At 35.4% G+C, this 20,793-nt stretch overlaps 2 protein-coding genes across 5 annotated transcripts in view; both read right to left on the bottom strand.

Moving 5' to 3' along the window:
• Positions 1–409: 409 nt before the first annotated feature.
• LOC115451632 lies at positions 410–5,869 on the bottom strand. Of its 3 annotated transcripts, none has more exons than XM_037436828.1 (3): positions 3,354–3,599; positions 2,393–2,550; positions 410–1,570 (listed from the first exon to the last, which is right to left on the bottom strand). In XM_037436828.1, the coding sequence occupies exon 3, from the start codon at positions 1,560–1,562 to the stop codon at positions 558–560; it is 1,005 nt and encodes a 334-aa protein (XP_037292725.1). In that variant the 5' UTR covers positions 1,563–1,570; positions 2,393–2,550; positions 3,354–3,599; the 3' UTR covers positions 410–557. The 3 variants fall into 3 exon arrangements, with proteins under 3 accessions (XP_037292725.1, XP_037292715.1, XP_037292722.1); XM_037436818.1 differs by lacking the exon at positions 3,354–3,599 and adding an exon at positions 3,311–3,330; XM_037436825.1 differs by lacking the exons at positions 2,393–2,550; positions 3,354–3,599 and adding an exon at positions 5,757–5,869.
• Positions 5,870–11,713: 5,844 nt separating this feature from the next.
• Positions 11,714–20,793, bottom strand: part of LOC115455078 (GTP cyclohydrolase 1-like) — a 35,294-nt gene continuing 26,214 nt past the window's right edge. For both annotated transcript variants that reach the window (XM_037437345.1, XM_037437343.1), the window contains 5 exons: positions 17,187–17,294; positions 16,371–16,472; positions 15,713–15,878; positions 14,506–14,622; positions 11,714–13,806 (listed from right to left, as the gene is read on the bottom strand). In XM_037437345.1, coding sequence (XP_037293242.1) covers positions 13,677–13,806; positions 14,506–14,622; positions 15,713–15,878; positions 16,371–16,472; positions 17,187–17,294 — 623 coding nt within the window. In that variant the 3' untranslated portion in view covers positions 11,714–13,676. The remainder of the gene's footprint in view (positions 13,807–14,505; positions 14,623–15,712; positions 15,879–16,370; positions 16,473–17,186; positions 17,295–20,793) is intronic.

Genomic DNA, 20,793 nt, shown 5'->3' with positions numbered 1-20,793 from the left:
ATTGTAGCATTAAAGGGTTAAAACACTTGAGGGTTAAAAAGAAGCGAATTCCGACATTTGAATTGTAATTTGATTAGCAGAAGGTAGATACATCAAAAGGTTAAAATCATAATGGTGACAAACACTGAAAGAAACTGTCGCTAGATGTCTCTTATGTCATTTGTTACTATGATGTTATGTGTTATACGAGTAGAACAAAGATGTTTAGGTAAGCATTTGTTTTAAGTAGTAATTTTCACTTATTAGAAATTACATACTTATAAATACGAAAGGAACTCTATCCGTTCGTCTGTTGCGCTATCACGGCTGATTGATTAAAATGATTTCGATGAAATTTTATATTGTGATAGTTTGAGACTGGGAAGGCCATAGGTTACTTTTCGCCCTAAAAAATAAGTATATATTCGGATGATTGTCTCGGAAAACTTTATTCAAGCTGGCGGAACAGCGTGCAGAAGATAGTTATTCCTAATTATTAATAAAGAGTATTATGAAAGATTTCTATAAAATCAAAGACTTATTGTAACAATAAAATGTATTTAAACGCCATGTATGATTTAAGCCCTTAAACTTCCTCTGGAGCGGGTCGCAATAGATTCAATCTCAGAGGATTTGTTTTCTAAGATTTTTTTGAAAGCATCTGATTTCTGTGCATGTAGCACACTGTTAATCAATACTAATATGGTGTACTCGTATATTTTCTTTTGATAAGCGAAATATTGCATAATTGTACCCTCCATAGCGAAAGCGGTAGGTTGCACTTCTAGTACAAAGTGATTAAATTCACTAGTTCCATTCACGTATACGGTGTAAGATTTCCTGTCTGATATAAATATAACTCCGTTTTTAATTATGGATGGTGGTTTAACAAAAGCTACGTTGCTAGGGTTGGCTGGCAACCCTTCGATTTTCTTAACACCATCATCACTTAGTACATAGACTTGTTTATCTCCATCATAGTAGTACAGATTATCAGAGAAGTCCAAGACAATTTTACGAGCATCCTTAACTTGTTTTACTACCTCCTTCTTTTTTCCATTTTCCGAGACTTTGTACAGAACGTGATCAGCAGACAGGACAAAGATATCTTCGCTAGAGTTCACTTTAGCAATACCAACCAAATTGTCATTAACTGAGCCGTATTTCTCAACTTTATGAACATCGTATTTGTATACATACAGCCCATCAGTGGCACTGAGGAACACGTCACGCGAATTAGATTTATCAGAAGCGGAGTCTGTGCCTGTTTCTAGAATTTTCGTTGCGTTTCCGCCTTTGAGAGTGTAAAGGCCTTTGTAGTCGTATTCTCCCTTGTCATTTATATCAGCTTCTACAAAGATTGCGAGGAGAACTAATTTGTCACCGTTGAGGCTTTCATCATCTTCGAAGTTGGCTTTATTGAGGGGGACGGTCAGACTCACGATGTCATGTTGGCTGGTGTACACAGCGAGAGCGTCGGGGAAGAATTCCGACGTAACAACTATTGTGTCGTCAACGTCTTTCGTGGGCGCAGCAGCTGCCAGCGCAAGGAGCGCCACACTAAACAATATAGCCAGTTTCATTTTCCGATCTGTAATGAGAAATCATTCGTAAATTAAATGTTTAAGTTTTTTGAGTTAGTATGTAGTAACTTCAAAGAATAGTTTAAATGCTAAATTATTGAAATGGTTATGATGACATATGATGATGGTTTTGATCACATGAATTACACTACCAATTATTCAACAATGATCAGATTTTGATTTAGTCTGTCTGTGATTGTAGTGTCTTTTATACCGTATTAGCATTTTTCACAGTTCCGCCCGCGTGAAAGTTTTTCCGGGATAGATAGGAGCCAATGTCCTTCCCAGGGTCTTAAGCTATCTCGATAGCAAATGTCATCAAAATTCGCTGGGTAGTCAGGGCCGTAGCTGGACTTGAATTTAAGGTAGGGCAGCTATGGCTAAAGCTAGGGCGAAAGTAAAAATGTTACTTGATCTGATCTAGTCAATCGATTTTTGGTTTAATTTACTTGTGAACGTGAATGAGTCAGTTTTATACTTACGTAATTGTTAGGGTAATATACAGATTGTAATAAAATTCTCTTAAATCTCGAAAGGGGGTCATTCCACCCATCAATACGAATAATTCTTACTACCGCTGACTTAAAGCCGCTGCTCCATATATTTTGATTGAGTATTTATGTATAATTTAGTTGGTTATTAAGGAAGGGCATTTGTTACGTCCTTTCCTATCCTACTCACCTTGCTCGGTGACTACGACGGTAAGTGAAAGTCAAGGGCGTGATACAAAAGTTTATTAGGAAAAAAAATAGAGGAACCAAATAAAACAGTATCGGGGTAAGGATGCATCCAAGACGCGAACGGCTTGCACGACCGAATGGGACACTGGCCTTGAAACCCTCGCGCGTGAAGGCCCCCAGTTGCCTCTCTTAGAACCGCAGCCTCCGTATTTTTGGCACTAGTCGGTAGCTCGTGGTGATAAGCAGCAAGCGGGACAGCACCAGCTAAGCTACAGGCACGTTGGCATTTTAACCCGCCCGGGTGGACCCTGAAATCCCAATTATTGGGTGTGTCAAATAATGACCAACTCTTGAGACTGACTGCCACATGAGCGTATTTGCGCTAAGCGGGACCAAGTACCTAACGGTGTCCCAGCAGCGAATAGCATCTTAGATGAGGCAGTCAACTTGTACATTATTTGTCTTAAAATCACAAAATATAGCTAGGCTAAACTTGTAGTAAAAGCACAATAGGGTACCGGACTCATTTTTGTTCTTTACTATTATCAAATATTTACGTTTTATAAATTATAACACAAAAAGAATTATTAAAATCCGGTATAAAATCAACAAATTATAAGTCTTTGAATTTCGGTGGAAGGGCTAGTTAACAAGAAACAGAAAAGAGACAAAATATCCACATGTGACGTCATCGGGAATTACGACGCGTGCGAAAGAAAGAGATGAAGCGATATCCCCACATCATGCCCACTTCTGCACGTTACGATATTTTAAATATGAATTACTCGCTCATTTTTTAACCAATTTTTATGCTGTTTTCGTAGAATTTCAATTTCATATAGAATAATGTACAAAATGAAGCATAGGCCGGTCCCCTATTGCAATTTGGAAATTATAGCTATCTAGATACATTCAAATATGTTTAAAATAATAGTAATATTTGTAGGTAATATTGCTAGACGTTAAGAATTATAAAATGCCATAGGTGTGAAGTTATTCACGCCAGCAATAATACATTATCAATTCAATAGTACCAATAACCGTTATAACATATTTCAATGTACTCACGTCATACAGATGATAGAAACCGAATTCATATAAAAACACTCACCCAATTCGGGGTAACACAATGCACTGATTGAAAAGAATAAGATACAACGTCACTTATAGTGCGATCGTTATGATTTATTTTAAAAAATGCAGAGACTTGCGTGCGCGCTCGATAAGAGTCCGGTGGCGGCTACCGTTGTCCGTTTGTTTTTTTTTAAAATCCAAGCCACTACCGTTAGTCGATTCCTCCCCCGCACTGCCGGCCGGTGCGTCTGACGTTACCGCTATGTTTGCAAAGACAGCTGATCGGTTAATAAGTTAATTGGAATTAAGGGTTCTTGTGTTACTTAGTAATTAATTCATGTTAAAAATATATATTAATAATTGTGTAAAATAAAGTGCTATACTAAAACGGTGAGCGTAATAACCATTACACATTAGTATTTTAAGGTAGGGCATTGCCCCACAATGCCCCCCCCCCCCTAGCTACGGCCCTGTGGGTAGTTTTTGAGTTTATCATGTTCAGACAGGACTTTGTTTTATACTATATTTTTTAGAACCTTTAAGTGGAATATTTTCGTCATACATATTTGTGTCATAACTGTAACCGTTTACTTAGCGCATGCCACAGAAGCTCTGAAAAGTAATAATTTTTTCCCGTTTTTGTAATATTTTTTATTGATGCTCCAACAACAATCACTTGTGTGAACAAGCACTATCTACAGCCGACATAGACTGCCACTGAACCAATGAGCAAATGAGAAATATAGAAACAAACACATTACGCAAACACATTTACGCCTGTATTCCTGAAGGGGTAAGCAAAGCTGCAACCAGAGCACCTATTTTTCGCCATGTGTATTCCATCCCATAATGTGATAGAGGGGAACCTAGCGCCGTATCAGAGCAAATTCCAGACCAATGATGTTAAGCAGAAAAATCCAATATCACTGTTTTTCCCGTGAATGGAATCTAGGCCCTTAGAGCGGTGTCGTACCGCACACGTAATACAACTACGACACCGAGGAAGTCAACTTCTTTTTAAATATAATATCATCTGTGTATTGTGTGTTTTCCTATTACTTGGCCTGGGTTTGGACTACCATCAAAAACTCGCGGTGGCCTTCTTTGGCGCATAAAAAATCCCTCCGGCTATCTTGTTGCACTAAGATAGCTGCATGGAGCCATCGTCAAAGACGCTTTTGGCTTCTACTTTCGAGAGATCACCCGCATTGGCGTCCATCTCGGAGCCGCTTAAATTGGACTAGTCCAGCGAGCAGTGCCTATTGCTCGCCCCGCGATTCTCTCCAAGCTCCAATTAGTCGACTCTTAAGACAAGCTGTGGATGCCGTGGCGGAATTTTCTAAATGCCAGAGGGCACACGGGTATTTATTGGGAGCCTTTTACTCGAATGCCGAACGTGAGTAAGGTTTTATAGTGCCCTTTGCAAGCGCGAGGCTCTGAGGGTTGCTCTGTTCATCACCCTTAAGGCTGATAGTCTGTACTTTTATTATTATCATTCTCATTATTTATTTAGTCTTGTATTTGACCTATTACTCTCTTCGTATGAAGTGTGAGGTTTGTATTTTTTCCGAAGTATAGCTTTCATCTCTACCGTATACGCTTTTATTTCTCTTTGAAATATACGTCAATATAAGTCATCGATATATATATATGTACTACGTACTAGATTTGGCGTTCCGAACATTCACTGTGTTCACCTGAATTGAACTGCAATCCATTCAAACTGACTTTAATATGGTCAATATTGACAGCTTGTGGTTGTGTACGGAGTGGCGCTCATGATATCAGAACTCAAGTCTAAGTGTAAACCTGGATTTGATTAAAAAATATTAGTCAGATAAGTAAAATTATTTGTTTTTCAAGTGAATAAATAGGGTATAGCAGTGATGTTTTGGTTGCCATATTAGTTCAGATTTTGAACAAATAGTTTATATGGACGTTCGTGTCTATAGAATATACTTCAATGATATAAGTCAATATATTGTAAACAATAAATGACAGACGAAATGCCTTTCGTAAATCACTTATCGAAAACACAACTTGTATGTTATTGCATTTTATGAGTATGTTGGGTAATACCGGATTTTGGGGCATTTGTTTTAAGATTACAAATACACTATAATTAAACCAATAGTGACGAATAATTACGGAACATTAAAAATAGCGGTTTAAGCTATGTTGTCGGTATTGGGAAATGTCGGGTTGAGCAGTAATCTTGAAACAACGGTATACACATATGTACACCATTATTCGGTATTACCCCTTTACTCGGTATTACCCATACGCCGTTTATGAATTAGATTCATGATTCATTACATAGATATTAGATAATTAGAGATTAAAAGTGAGAGCACGACGTATCAAATGAACTCAATATAACACCAGATTTACATAAATAATTTTTGAAATAAATACATGGTCAATACAATAAACTACTTACCGTAATGCTATGGCTCGTAATGAGGTCTGATGTGTGTTGAAGCTTAAATAATATCAATTGTACAGATAACGGTCCGCTAATCAACTATATAAACAAATACATAGTTTAATTCGCGACTTCACTCAACATTGAAGATTTTTATTTTTTTTATTAATAGTCAAACAAATCTTTTTGAGATTTAGTCTCATTTAAGAGCAATTATTTTTCCTGATTAAAGATGAGAATTGTTCTCAATTATTGCTAGCAATAATTGACTTATTATTGCAACTTTCAGACGGACGTGTACTAAAAACTTGTATGCAATTGTTATAAAAGAATCGCTTGAGCAACTTTCTCAACCTTTGTGATTGTTACGCAATATTTTTTTAAGACGAATGGTCTAGAAAAAATAACTAAAAATGTTTTAATACATACAAGGAATTTTTTTATTCATAGTTGTCCAACCATTTTTTTTTATTTAATACTCAGCCTCCGGGATCAGCTTGTGTATATCCGGTTCCAACAGGCCGGCATAATTCTGTCGATTGTCTGTTATCTCTCGTCAGTCGACATTCTATTGGATCCCACTCTATTTACCATCAGGTGCAGTGAGGTCTCTACGCACGAACAAAAAAAAAATTGCCTCCACATTTTGCTAGTTTAGACCGAGCAACTTTTACGTACTTTAAAAATTGCATGTGCGAGACATAAACTTTAAGGTCGGTTGATGATTTTTGAGTCAATAAAACTTAGACTATGAAAGTAAATAACATGCTCACGCCTTTTCTTGTGAGAGGGCAAGCAGATGTGCCATTTGTGTATTAACTTTTTGACGCTAATCTTTCCTATGTGACAGAGACGAGTTAATAGGTATTTGTATCATACTGCTTCATCATAGACATATTGTAATTCAAAGTTATCATAGTTTTATTTAAGAACAGTTGATAGACCACCATAATACTTGACTTGTTTCGACATTCGCAAATAAAAATCGATTTAGTCGTTCATTTTGACATAGACATTGTAGTACTGGACATAATAAGACTTAACATCTCATTAGTCCATTGAAAAGTTACATTTGGGGTTGCGTTTTTTAGAGGACGCGATTTTATTTTTTTGAAGTGTAGGGGGGGTCAGTCTAAAGCTAAAACCAAGTTTGTGGGGTCGCCACCCTTGTCCCACGGCCGCCATCTTGAAAATAGGGGTTGAAATGGTTTTTACGATGTATCTCTTAAACTATTTATCTGACAAAAAAAATGTAAAAACATTTTTTGTTGCAAATTAAATTCTCTACAACTTTGGTTTAGTAACTTTTGTCGTAGAACTATAAATAAAAAAGTTATAAGCGAAAATGTTAAGAAATTCAATGTTAAGCAATGTCCATTGCAACGTCATCAGAACGTGTGTTTATAACGTTCATAATACTTTTTTTGTACTCTCATTAATACCCAAATACCCAAGGGACCATTAGGGAACAAAAGAACATCTGCTTGCTATTATTATTATTATTTCTAACCTCTCTTATTGTAAGAATAGCTGATAATATTGTGTTGAAGTTGTCGTAAGTAAGTTTTCATTAGCATTTTGACTTTTAAAAGTCTTTTAAAAGTCAAAATGCTAATAAAAAAAAAGTAGTTTTCACTAAAGTTAAAATCGTGTCTAAAATCATTCGAAATCGTCTGCACAATTAAAAACAGAATAAAATACATCCGCACGTACAGAAGTATGTAGCACAACTAAAAGATATAAGTTGAACGACAACTTCAAAACAATATTATCAGCTATTCTTACAATAAGAGAGGTTAGAAATAATAATAATAATAGCAGGCAGATATTCTTTTGTTCCCTAATGGTCCCTTGGGTATTTGGGTATTAATGAGAGTACAAAAAAAAGTATTATGAACCTTATAAACACACGTTCTGATGACGTTGCAATGGACATTGCTTAACATTGAATTTCTTAACATTTTCGCTTATAACTTTTTTATTTATAGTTCTACGACAAAAGTTACTAAACCAAAGTTGTAGAGAATTTAATTTGCAACAAAAAATGTTTATACATTTTTTTTTGTCAGATAAATAGTTTAAGAGATACATCGTAAAAACCATTTCAACCTCTATTTTCAAGAAGGCGGCCGTGGGACAAGGGTGGCGACCCCACAAACTTGGTTTTAGCTTTAGACTGACCCCCCCTACACTTCAAAAAAATAAAATTGCGTCCTCTAAAAAACGCAAGGTAAGGCCTAAAAAATGTAACATTTCAATGGACTACATGTCTCAGGATGGCAAGCGCAGTAGAATATCAACCAATACTTTGTAATTGAAAATATTAGATGGTGTTTCTACCGTTTATGAGCGGTCGTATCGCTTACCATCAGGCGCACGGCAAGCTAGTCTCGTCATTCAAAGCAATAAAAGATGTATTGTTTAAACATTCAACATCAAAAACAAAATTGTTCAGTCATACAATTAAATTCAGATTAAAAACGCATTGTACAGACATACAAAAACATTATTGTATCAGACATTATTATTAGAAAGGTTAGCGTGATTATCATGTTATGTTTGGAATAATGTAGATATGTGTGTATAAAATGTTACGAGTGAAGTGCTTCGGACAATATGCTTAATGCCTAGGTGTTTCATATTTGCCACGCTGGTGTACTGCCGGGCTAAGCTCAAAAGCGGTTTCTCGAAAAACAAAATTTTGATTTTTATGTCGTCAGATAGTTTAACAAAATACCCATTCAATGAACTTACCTAAATAACGGTATCTTGTTTAGAACTAGTTCAAAAAAGAGTTTCTCTATCTCAGTTTACATACAACTGAGAGATGGGTTTGATCTCTGGGTCGAGTAAAGTGATAATGTTTTTTTTGGTAAAGTGCCAACTTAATTTATTTTATTTTATTATAATGTGTAATACGGTATGTAAATCGGCCGCCTACGATACAGGCTGTGCCTAGTGTAGGGACCGAGGTATAGTTTTTGTCCTATGATCTTAATTTAATATTATTAGTATGTTACCACCTAAAAGTTATTTGTCTTAGTTCATAAAGAAAATTGTATTTTTGGTAAATTTGATAAATAAATAAATTAGAAAACTAAGCTGATAGCTATCCATCAGTGGCGGATTTAAGGACGCCCATCTGCAAAACGGAGCGTTAATCATATTTTTAGAAGCTATCTATTCCAAATTTATAATACATAAATTTTTAAATGTGGATTGATTTTTTTGTCACGAAAATGTTTGCAGTATTGTTTCTTGGAATAGTGCTTAGAGGTCCATAATTAAATCTGTTTTGTATAATATATTCAAAAGGTTATTAAAGTTATCTATAATTTATCTAAGACCTAGTAGGTGCAATGAGCCATATTAATTATTCAGGGTCAGTTTATACTGTGTTACTAAATATAACCACATAATAATATCAGCCCTGTATTATATACTGTCCCACTGTTCGGCACGGGTCTCCTCTACTACTGTAAGGGATTGTGCGATAGTCCACGAGCTGGCCTAGTGCGGATTAGTAGACTTCACACACCCTCGAAATTTCTATAGAAAAATTCTCAGATATGCAGGTTTCCTCACGATATTTTCCTTCACCGTTAAAGCAAGCAATAATTCACAAAGAATACACACATGATTTTTTAGAAAAGCCAGAGGTGTGTGCCCTTAGGATTTGAACCTGCGAACATTCGTCTCGGCAGTCCGTTCCACAAGCAACTAAACTATCGCCGCTTTACCACATGTTTTGATCAAAATATGCAAAATATACTAAATGTAAAATAAAATAGTGTAAGTTTCGAACAAAGTATTAATGAAAGTAATTTAAATTTTACACGTCTCAATACCACTACTACTTCTCTAAGAGAATTGTCGCAGCGGAAACATCATACTTTCAGATAGAAAAACACGTACGCATACTAAACAAAAAAATGATCAAAGATCAGAAAAGTAGCACTGGGATTTTTGATGAAAATATTTGTTATTCATGGATGTTAGTAGAGACAGCGGAATATGTGGTTTCATTTGTAAACTCTATGTCAAAAGGATCCTGAAAGACATTAAACTATATAATTAGTTATAGATCACACATCAGGCCCAAATATTTGCTCCAAAAGTTATTACCAATTGGTAAATCGCTGTCTTTGGAAGGAAAGAGACCACGAAGACGAAACCCCAAAAGCTGGATAGATCAGATTTCCAGTGCGTTGAATATTTCCATTCATACAGCATTTCATCAGGCAAAAGACCGAAGCCGATGGAGAAATATCACAATGAAGAATTGAATCACGATCCTCAATAATGAGAGACCGACTGGAGAGAGAGAGAAGTCGCTGTCTTATTTGAAATGTCCGTATGACAAGATGTGACAGCGTCCTTAGATATTAATAATAATAATAATATCAGACCTGTATTATATACTTGCCCACTGCTGAGCACGGGCCTCCTCTACTACTGAGAGGGATTAGGCCTTAGTCCACCACGCTGGCCTAGTGCGGATTGGTAGACTTCAAACACCTTCGAAATTCCTATAGAGAACTTCTCAGATGTGCAGGTTCCTCACGATGTTTTCCTTCACCGTTAAAGCGAACGATAAATTAACAAAGAATACCCACATGATTTTAGAAAAGTCACAGGTGTGTGCCCTTGGGTTTTGAACCTGCGGACATTCGTCTTCGCAGTCCGTTCCACACCCAACTAGGCTATCGCCGCTTAGATATTAATACAAATATAATATATTTACAGAAAATTTAATATTCGTATTAAAAATGTGCAAATATGGAATAAATATGAAGTATTTTACATTGGTGTTTTGCTATTTCTCGGCAGATTGAGTAACCGTCGCTTGAGCGTAAGATTTTTGTATGACAATCTTCTCAATGGCGCTCTATATTCTTAGAACTCTTTGTATTATATCTATACTAGTCGATCCGACAGATGATGTCCTGTTAACTATGAATTTGCAGCGCGCATTCTGTCAACCGCTGAAATTAACTTTTCTTAAATTTTCTAACGTTCCCCTCAATTTCCTTAATTTTTTCTTTCATAAGAACCTTCTCCTGACAATAACAAACAAAATAAAAAAAAGAATAGTGAAATCGGTCCAGCCGTTCACGCGTGATGGCGTGACCAAGGGAAATAGGGATTCATTTTTATTTATATAAATTATTATTATATTATTATTACTTCGGTGGCGTTATTGTAATTGCAAAAAAGTCGAGTTCGACTACCGCTCTAGGGTCCTGGGATCGAATCCCGAGTTGGGCACAAAATTATAGACACTGAGTTTTTCCACCTTAAAAATTACTAAGTCACAGCTCGGAGTCAAAATGCTGGCAATGTTATCCACCCGTGCTTTGGAAAGTATGTAAAGCTGTTAGACCTGCGCCTGGTCAAAGTTACCAGATAAACAATTTAATGCGGAATATTTTGATAATTTAGAATTTTCAACAGGACCTTGAATTTAGTTTTTAAAGATTTATTTGTAATTCTTTGCATATTTACGTTCGAAAATCATAAGTAAATGTATGGAACGAATGCTCAAAGTCCTTTGCTTGGGGAAAGGCATTAACTGTAAATCAAGATTTTGACACAAAAATTACCTCTGTACATTCATGTATACTCTATAGACACCTACGTCCATATAAACTATTTGTTCATAATCTGAACTAAAATGGCAACCAAAACGTCACTGTTATAACCTATTTATTCACTTGAACAACAAATTATTTTACTTTTTTGACTAATATTTTTTTTCACATCCAGGTTTACACTTAGACTCCAGTTCTTATATTATGAGCATCAATCTGTACATGACCACACGCTGTCAATTTTGAAATCGTACTAAAGTCAGGTGTACGGATTGCAGTACAGTTGAATCGAACACAGTGAGTATTTGGAACGCCAGATCTAGTACTGAGTACATATATATCGATGCCTCTGTATGATTTGAATTATGTAAAAAAAAGTCATTTTGCTAACTTAAAAGAATAACCTTTATTTATACGAAAAATCATTTTGTAACATATAAAAAATTCGTACAATCACGTACATAAGGCAACGTTACGGGTTGTCAATATATTTATAAAAAACTTTCTCCAAAAAAAAAGTAAACATTTTCAAAAATGTCAAACATCAGCCATTTTATGTTTGAGATTTTTGCTAAAACAAATTGGTCCTTAGAAATTTAAAATATTTTTATAAAAATAAATTTGTACCTTAATAAATGGTAAAAAATGTGATAATCTGGGCAATAGTGTATTACCACATTTTTTAATTGAAATTAAAATTAAATATTTTTTAGACGTTTTTGGTCACACTGAAAAAAAACCTAGTTGCGTTTGCAACACTGTATATTTCTCTAGTGTTATTTGTACTAAATAATATAGGTATCACAAATTATATTATATAACGCGTTTTAGGATAGTGTTGCTATGCAAAAAATAAAGATTTCGCAAGGACAACACATTGCTAAAATGTTTTGCAGAATACAATATAATTATAATGTTTGTGAAAATGAAATATATTACACGTTTTAACTAAGGCAAGATAAAAAAACATGAAAGACATAAGCTGCAATTATTAACAACTAAGGCAGTTTTAGTTTTAAGTTGTAGGCAGATTATAAAAATAATGTTTACATGTATAAAAAAATATAGAAAACAAAAAATTTCCCACATGGTTAGAACAGAAATTAACATCTTTTGCATAAAGTGAGTAAACAAATAACTATATAATCTGCCTTAAAAACATTGCAACACTTAAGGAATTAATTGTTTAAAAATGTTCATAATATAATTTACACACTTGTTTTAAAACAAAGCGTAAATAAATAACAAATATATTTAAAAATAGCTGTTTCTTATAAGGATTATGCGTATATTATTGTCGAAATAATCTTAATATTTTTTTGTAATATTTGTTATTATTACAAAAAACAAAAGGCTAAAACTTAAAATTAAAATAACACAATTTGTACACGGACATTCCCGACAATCTTTTAAAGGATGTCAGGGCCCTATACCGTCTATAAGGGAAAATCCGTCTTGCAATTACGGGCTTTCTTTTCGAAGGACAGCGTCAATAGCCGTATATGTAAGAGAATCAAAAATCCTTTATTTACCTATAAGGCTTATAAAGCTGTCCTTTGATTAGAACCATAATTGCAAAAAGACAGATTTACTCCAGTTCATAGAATAAGGCCTGACCTTAACTATTATTTGTGTTGCAAGGAACAAAAAATCAATGGTAGTTTAAAATTTCTACCAACCTACCATATTTTTTTTTTCATAAAATAAAACAGTGATTGATTATCGTGAGATAAAAGTTATTCAGCAAATAAATTACTAACTTATTAAAATATTTTTTTTTTATATCGGTACGTAAATTGCCTTCATAATTGATGGTAAAGGCGGTAGGCAGAGTCAATACTCTACGATCTGACGAGAGATAATCATCTCTCGCCAGACACTTCTTATGCCTGTTCGAAACTGGATATACACAGATCCCGGGGCAACTCACGCGGGCCAAGTGTATAAACCTTTGTGCACCCTACCACAAAACTAATTCCTATAAAACTGTCCAAATAGAAACGAAAAACACATGTAGTATTAATTAAACCGTCATGGTGAGATCTCTACATCTGATGGTAAGTGGAATAGCCTCCATATAGAATATTAATTGAATAAATAATAATTAAATATATGAATAACTTTTATCTTGAAAAATGATTGACTGATACCTATAAACTACCTTAACTTCAACCGTTTCATCAATAGTGGAATATCAACCAATCAGAATTCGACACGTTTACATATGCCTTTTGATTGGTTGATTCCTACCATTACCGCGTGTTTAGTTGAGATAATTTTGGAATCAGCGGTGAAACAATTTCGCTAACATGTCGGGAACATCCTTTTGAGAGGTCTCGCGTCCTCACTTGGAATGTACGAGGTTCAGGAACTCCTCCCTCGTCTTAGGGTCGTCGCGGAACACTCCCAGCATCGTGGAGGTCACTGTCTTACTGTTTATCTTCTGAACTCCCCGCATTACCATGCACATGTGCCTGGAAAGGAATTATAATCACAATATGTTTTTTGAAGATATATATATTTTTTCGAAGCCCCGATTTTTTTGCATAAATATTAGTAAATAGATAACTTAATTATTTAGAATTATTCGTGCCAACAAAAAAATGACAATGATGGCAAACAATTGATATTAAAGTTTTCTTTAAAAAAAGACGAATTTCAATGCTTGTCTACAATAAATATGTAGAATTAAGCCACATTAATAGTGAATATTATTCTGAAGGACCTCATTAACTAATTGTGATTTTAAGACGATTCTCAAAACTTCCAAGACCAGTGTAAATAAGTGCTACAGCTTCTGTAGAGGAGCTCCGTGCCCAGCAGTGGGACAGTACAAAGTATTAAGCAATAAAAAAGCTATTAAAAGGGGAAAGTTTGTTTTCATACGGCCACGGCAAAGTGACCCGTAAGTGGTGAGGCTTCATATAAAATTTCGACTGATGTGAAATGATTACCCCACGCAAGTCGACACAATTATGCCGGCCTGTTGGAACCGGATATACACAGTCTGATACCAGAACGCGACATTTACGTGAGCCACTATGGCGGGTTTTAACACCTTGTGTACGGTGGTCGCTTACCTATAAAAAATACTTATAGCCTACGACTAGAAAATTTTTGGGCCTATGTTTAGAGGATGAAAGTCGATGGTAATGAAGATTCAAGGTACTTACACTCCTTCGATGACAACAGCGACTCCTGCAGGCCTGACGGCCTGTGTCACCGCAATGGCGATCTGTTTGGTGAGCCGCTCCTGAACCTGCAGACGGCGAGAGAAGATCTCCACAATCCTGGAAACGATAATATGATTTAGTTACTATTGGCGGAATCTAATGTTTAGTTGTTGCTTTGAATGACGAGATCAGCTTGCCGTTCGCTTGATTGTAAGGGATACGACCGCCCATAAACAGGAGAAACATACAACACCTTAACAACAGCACTTTAGCAACAGGGTAAAATGGCGCATATTGGAGGAAGCCTATGTTCAACAGAGGACAAAGATATAGGCTGATGATGATGATGACAGTAAATGTTCGGAACGCTAAATCTAATACGTAGTAGGTACATATATATCGATGTAAAATATACTCTGGACTGCTTCGGTGGTGTAGTTGTGTTACGTGCATCGTACGACATCCCCTTGATGTCCTGGGTTCAAATCCCGGGTATATAATATCTATCAAAGTGATATTGGATTATCTATTCAGTACCAGCCTAAAGTTTGGATTTTGTGCCCGAATGACGATAAGGAGCCAATCATATAGAATGGATTACGCATGGATGGTGCACCGATTTCGTCTACCTCTTTGGGGATAGAAGCGTGATATATATAAAAGAAACTTGAATACCAAATACGTACTTAATCTTATAAAGATCAGACTTAAGTAACTTATCAAGATTCAATAGAACGCCTTATAATTTGGTTACATTTGAATAGTAACATTGTTGCTTCTATGTAAAACTAGGCGTTATTATTCCTCTAGAGTTGCTTTTAATCATTATTATTAGAATTTATTTAATGATTTCTCATGTTTACGCGAATGTTAGACATTGAAATGAAACTATTTTTTCGATGTTTATCGCCGTTTTATTACTAAATATGACTTCGTTACGTCATTTAAATTCCTGCTAAGAGTGCTTGTGTTCCATACATCCTTATAGGATTGTTTATAAATATGGTTGTTAGTCTTTCTATCCGTTTTTTATTGCTTTGAATGACGAGACGAGCTTCCTGTTCGCCTGATGGTAAGCGATACGACCGCCCATAAACAAGAAACACCAGCACCTTGAATTACAAAGTATTGTTTGGTATTCCACTGCGCTCGCCATCCTGAGACATGAGATGTTAAGTTATGATGTCCAGTATATTCAAAGTGTTACCTGGCCAGCTTGCTAAGACCGAGGATCTTGCCCTGCGGCAGGTAGCCGATGGAGACCTTCCCGTAGAACGGCACCAGATGGTGCTCGCACATGGAGAACATCTCAATGTCCTTCACCACCACCATCTCGTCTGTGTCTTCATCGAAGATCGCGTTGTTGAGGACCTCTGGAATTGGATGCAGAGGTTTAATAATGTAAATGCTAAAATAGTAGGGGCTTGGAATTTGGATTTCTTTGTAAAGAAAGAAAGAAATATTTATTCCTAAAACATGGAACACACACAAATATTTATAGCCTTTGACGTATGTTCTATAGACACGAACGTCCATATAAACTTTTCAAAATCTGAACTAAAATGGCAACCAAAACGTCACTGTTATAAACTATTTATTCACTTGAACAAGAAATAATTTTACTTAATTGACTAATATTTTTTACTGAAATCGAAGTTTACACTTAGACTCGAGTTCTTATATCATGAGCGCCACTCCGTACACAACCACAAGCTGGCAATATTGACCATATTAAAGTCAGTTTGAATGGATATCAGTTCAACTCAGTTGAACACAGTGAATGTTTGGAACGCCAAAGCTAGTACGTAGTACATATTATATCGATGTTTGAAATTCGATATTATTTTATTTATTCATGTATTTACCTTCCAAGCTCTGGTCGTAGCCCTTCGTGAAGAACAACATCGCTTTGGCGGCACGCTCTGGAGTCTTCAGAAGACCCTCCCTCTCTGGGTCCTCTCCCAAACCTAGAATCAGCAAACTTAAGTGTTAGATGCATTTCATAATTAATTTCATTGAATTGAGAAATAAACAGAATGATTTAACTATATAAAAGTAAAGTAAATATTATAAGAAACTAAAGTTTTTGCTATTCGTATGTGAAGTCTCTTAAACATAAGGATAGCGTGATGAATTAAAGCCTAAACCTGCTACTAGAAGAGAAGGCCCAGCAGTAGAAGAGCATACACAGCTGGTATAATTATTGTACGGGGTCATTTTGACATTGCGTTACTAAATGAGACCACATACTTGTCTTCTTGGAAATAATACTTTACAATAAGTTACTCGAACTGTACATGTAAAATAAAAAAGTGTTATATCGAATGAAATAAATATTAATGAAACGTAATTTTAATTTTAAAAGTCCTAATGCCACTACTACTACTCTAAGAGAAATTTTTGTAGCGGCAACATCACACTTTAAGTCAGAAATACACTCACGCACACACGATATTCGCACTAAACTACGAAATAATTAACAAAAAATCAAAGAAGTATAACTGAGATTTATGTTGAAAATATTCGTTATTCATTGAAAATTTTGTTGGCGGTTTAATTTATTAATGCAATGTCAAAATAACCCTGTATAAGATTTAGAAAGATACAATACTCTGCAGTAACTATCTCATATTATCTTGGGAAAGAGATATCAGCTAAGGTTTCTGTTATTAGAGACTAACCTGTAAGCAATAGTCTGTAAGAGTTTGCCATGTCGGGGAGCAGCGCCTCCCTGGTGGGTGGTCTATGGTCCAGCTCCAGGTCATGGTGGAATGTGCAGTTCTCGTGGCCTGAGGACAAAGAAATGTTGGAGTTAGTTTGATTGAGGACTATGGCATAATCTGGGTACACAATTTCGCAGTATAGAAACTAGGGAGAAGAGGTTGGAACAAAGGAGGTTACTAGTTTTGTTTAACCTTTTTAAATTTCGAATGTTGGTATCAATGTCATTTTTAAATTAAATTCTTGTTTCAAATTTGTTTTCTAAATTTAAAATCCTGTATGTTTAAATAAGTTGATATGAAATATAATATGTAATTTGGTGTAAAAATGTCACGAAACAAATAAATGCTATTCAACGAATACTGTTTTTAAATAAAGAATGTATTATTTAAAATTTTAATTATTATATTCGCGAATTGAATATGATTTGTCGAAAAGAAGGAAATTTCCGTAAAATTTGAATTAAAAAAGCCTTGGAACATATCGATTTCTTGATAGTGTAACAAGAAATTTATTTAAATATAGCACAGTTTATATCAAATCAGAAATAATTATGTATTGGGATTAACGAGGCGATTTATTTTCAAACATTGTTATGCTAATATATTATGTTTAAATATGTATACAAATTTGTAAATTAACCTAGGAAAAGTTAGGGCCTACATCGCAATCACCGGTAAGGATAGCTTATTTAAAAAATAAATCCTCTTCTCCCCCAGCCCTTCTTCCTATTTGGCAGCCCGAACTGGCATTTTTTAGTTACTTAAGGAGCTCTTAGTTGTAAAAATTAATTATACTCTATATTTTTCTAAATAAGATATGTTATTTTTGTTACTTACATTTCTATATATATCTTAAAAAATAAGGACGGCCGTATGTGGCTTCAAAGTGAGGAATCGCCGTATCCGGCAATATTGTTGCTATTAATAATAATTTATTTATTATTATGAACTTTGACCTGCCCTTAGTGCAACTATGTTCGTCTTCGTGATTAATACATTATTTTATTATTTTAAATGCAGTACTAATGGCTAGAGATTATTTGTGAGGACACGCAGTACCCTCAAAGAAAATTTCGAAAATATCGTACAAATTTCCATTAAAAAGTATACGAAGGGAAGGTACAAAAAATTATGGAATTATATTTTTGGAAAATTAGCATGTCCCTAAGAAGAAGTGACAAAACAGGCCTGTTCAATGCTCTTGGCTAACTTTGGAGAAAGACTTCAAAGAATTCTTGAAGAATAAGATGATAATAATTCATAAATGAACACAAACATAATACTAAATGAATTAATTTACACTCCATATATGTAGAAATAAGGAAAAATAATCTTTAAAATAGCAAGAAATAAAACGGTTTTTTATTTTATTAATATTACTGATATTGTAGTTGCCTCAGTAGAAAACGGAAGGCCGTTACATTTGTTTTTATAGCAACATTGTATTTCTTATCTTGTAAATATTGTGGGTCAGAGACCTGCCGTGTGTCAAGGGCCTATATTAATAAGGCCATTGCCAGGTTAATTTTATCCTGTGATACCTTTCATTGTAGTCTACGCTTTATACTAGCTCAGAAAAGTGACCGCACTGCATTTAATGGTAAGTAAAGGAACCGGATAGTTTCGACTGACGAGAGATGATAACTCGCTAGTTGCCATAATTATGCCGGCATGTTTGAAACTGATACAGGCTGATAAGTGAAGGACCTGGACAGTGTCGACTGATGAGAGATATTTACTCGCTAGTCGACTTATTATGGCGGCATGTTTGAAACCGATACAGGCTGATAAGTGAAGGACCTGGACAGTGTCGACTGACGAGAAATGATAACTCGCTAGTTGACATAATTATGCCGGCATGTTTGAAACCGATACAGGCTGATCCCAGAATACACTAACGTGGGCTACTATGGCGGATTATACATCTAAGGCGACTGTGGATGCAAGAGCCGGGAGGGTCGACCGCACCGAACCTTCGAATGATATCCGACATTCATACTAAAGTCCAGGGCAAAAGTACCCTGAACTGGCGGGAATGCATGAAAAGATTGATGAAGGTGGAGGAAGAGAGAGAAGTATGGCAGAATCGTGCAAAGTGGCAATCCATAATCTCTGCCTACCCCTATAGAATAAAGGCGTGATACTATGTATGTATGTATAGCCTTGGATTTGCAGGCGGATATAATTACAACCATAAGCACGTAGACCACCAGAACTCTACGTGGGCTTTTGAATGAACTTCTAGTACTTATGTACTTATATACTCCGGTAGACCTATTTATGTTGGACTTATACTTTTGTGATCATTTTTAAAGTAAAGCACTGCGTTGTACATATCTTTAATAGCATACAGTTCACACATACAGCCACTAAAATATCTGACCTAATACAAAACTTTAATACGCTTGCACATAAACTTTATTTAAAATATTAATTTTCTTTATCTAAGCGAATAAAGCCTTAGAAGTTTATTTTACAAAGCCTAAAGGCGATTTGAAATGTTGAATTAATTGGCTATTTTTGCGGTTGACTACAAAGACGTTTTCATAGTTTAACCTCTGTTTAGCATTACGGTTGTACTTTCCAAAGGATAACGAAGGTCGAACTGAGGAAGTGATTGCAACCTCGCCGTGAGTTAGCCGTTTCAATGCTCCCATCATAATATCCGTGTTTTGATATAAATTTAATAATAAAGTAGGAAAGTGAGTAGGTGTTTGGAGAGGAGATGTTCTTGTTCGCTTGAATATTCGAAGTTATTAGTAAAAACATAACCACAATCCACAAAGCACAAGCGAACTTTTGTTCTAACTCCAGATTTTGAACAACGTTCGTTTGTATACGTCATGAAATATAAATGTTTATAATAAACATTTCCTCTAATTATAAATACAAATAAAGACAAAATCCAGTTTGATGCGACTGGTTTTATTAGGCAAATGGCAGATAAAAGACGTTAATCTGTTTTCAAAAATTCCAATGCGGTTGTCTATATCTATCGTCAAGCTATGTATAGTTTGAAGGACATTACAGCCTTAGTACTTAGCTTTACATAAGTGTCATGTGTAGCAACGTTGCGCAACATGACGCAGCAAACGCACGGTCGGTCATGGTCAGTATTTATACAGTTTTTCTCTATATGTACACGGCTCATTGGCGCCACTGCACCTGATGGTAAGTGGACTAGAGTCTGATAGAATGACTGGAGAGGGATCAGGCGCATGACCAACGGCTTTACGTGGCGATGCATGGGAGTATCACACCGCCACTTTCCTGACTCGGAGCTGTGACTGAGTAGTTTTTATATGAAAAAACCCAGTCACAATTTTTTTGGTCTGACTCGGGATTCGAACCCAGGACCTACGCAGTAGTCGTACCGTGTACAATTACAACTATGCCACCGAGGCTGTCATATGCCCACTTTATTACATTATTAAAATTGAAACAACTATTAAATTAGCCGAACAATAGAATCTAGATATTTGTTGCAATAGATCTAATAGCTAGTTATTGTTGTCTGGTTTAAAGAGCAAAGTTCAAATACCAAATGTTTCAGATATAACTAATA

The sequence above is a fragment of the Manduca sexta genome, chromosome 2 (genome assembly GCF_014839805.1).
Source record: "Manduca sexta isolate Smith_Timp_Sample1 chromosome 2, JHU_Msex_v1.0, whole genome shotgun sequence".
NCBI lineage: Eukaryota > Metazoa > Arthropoda > Insecta > Lepidoptera > Sphingidae > Manduca > Manduca sexta.
This window is presented reverse-complemented; position numbering and strand designations above follow the sequence as displayed.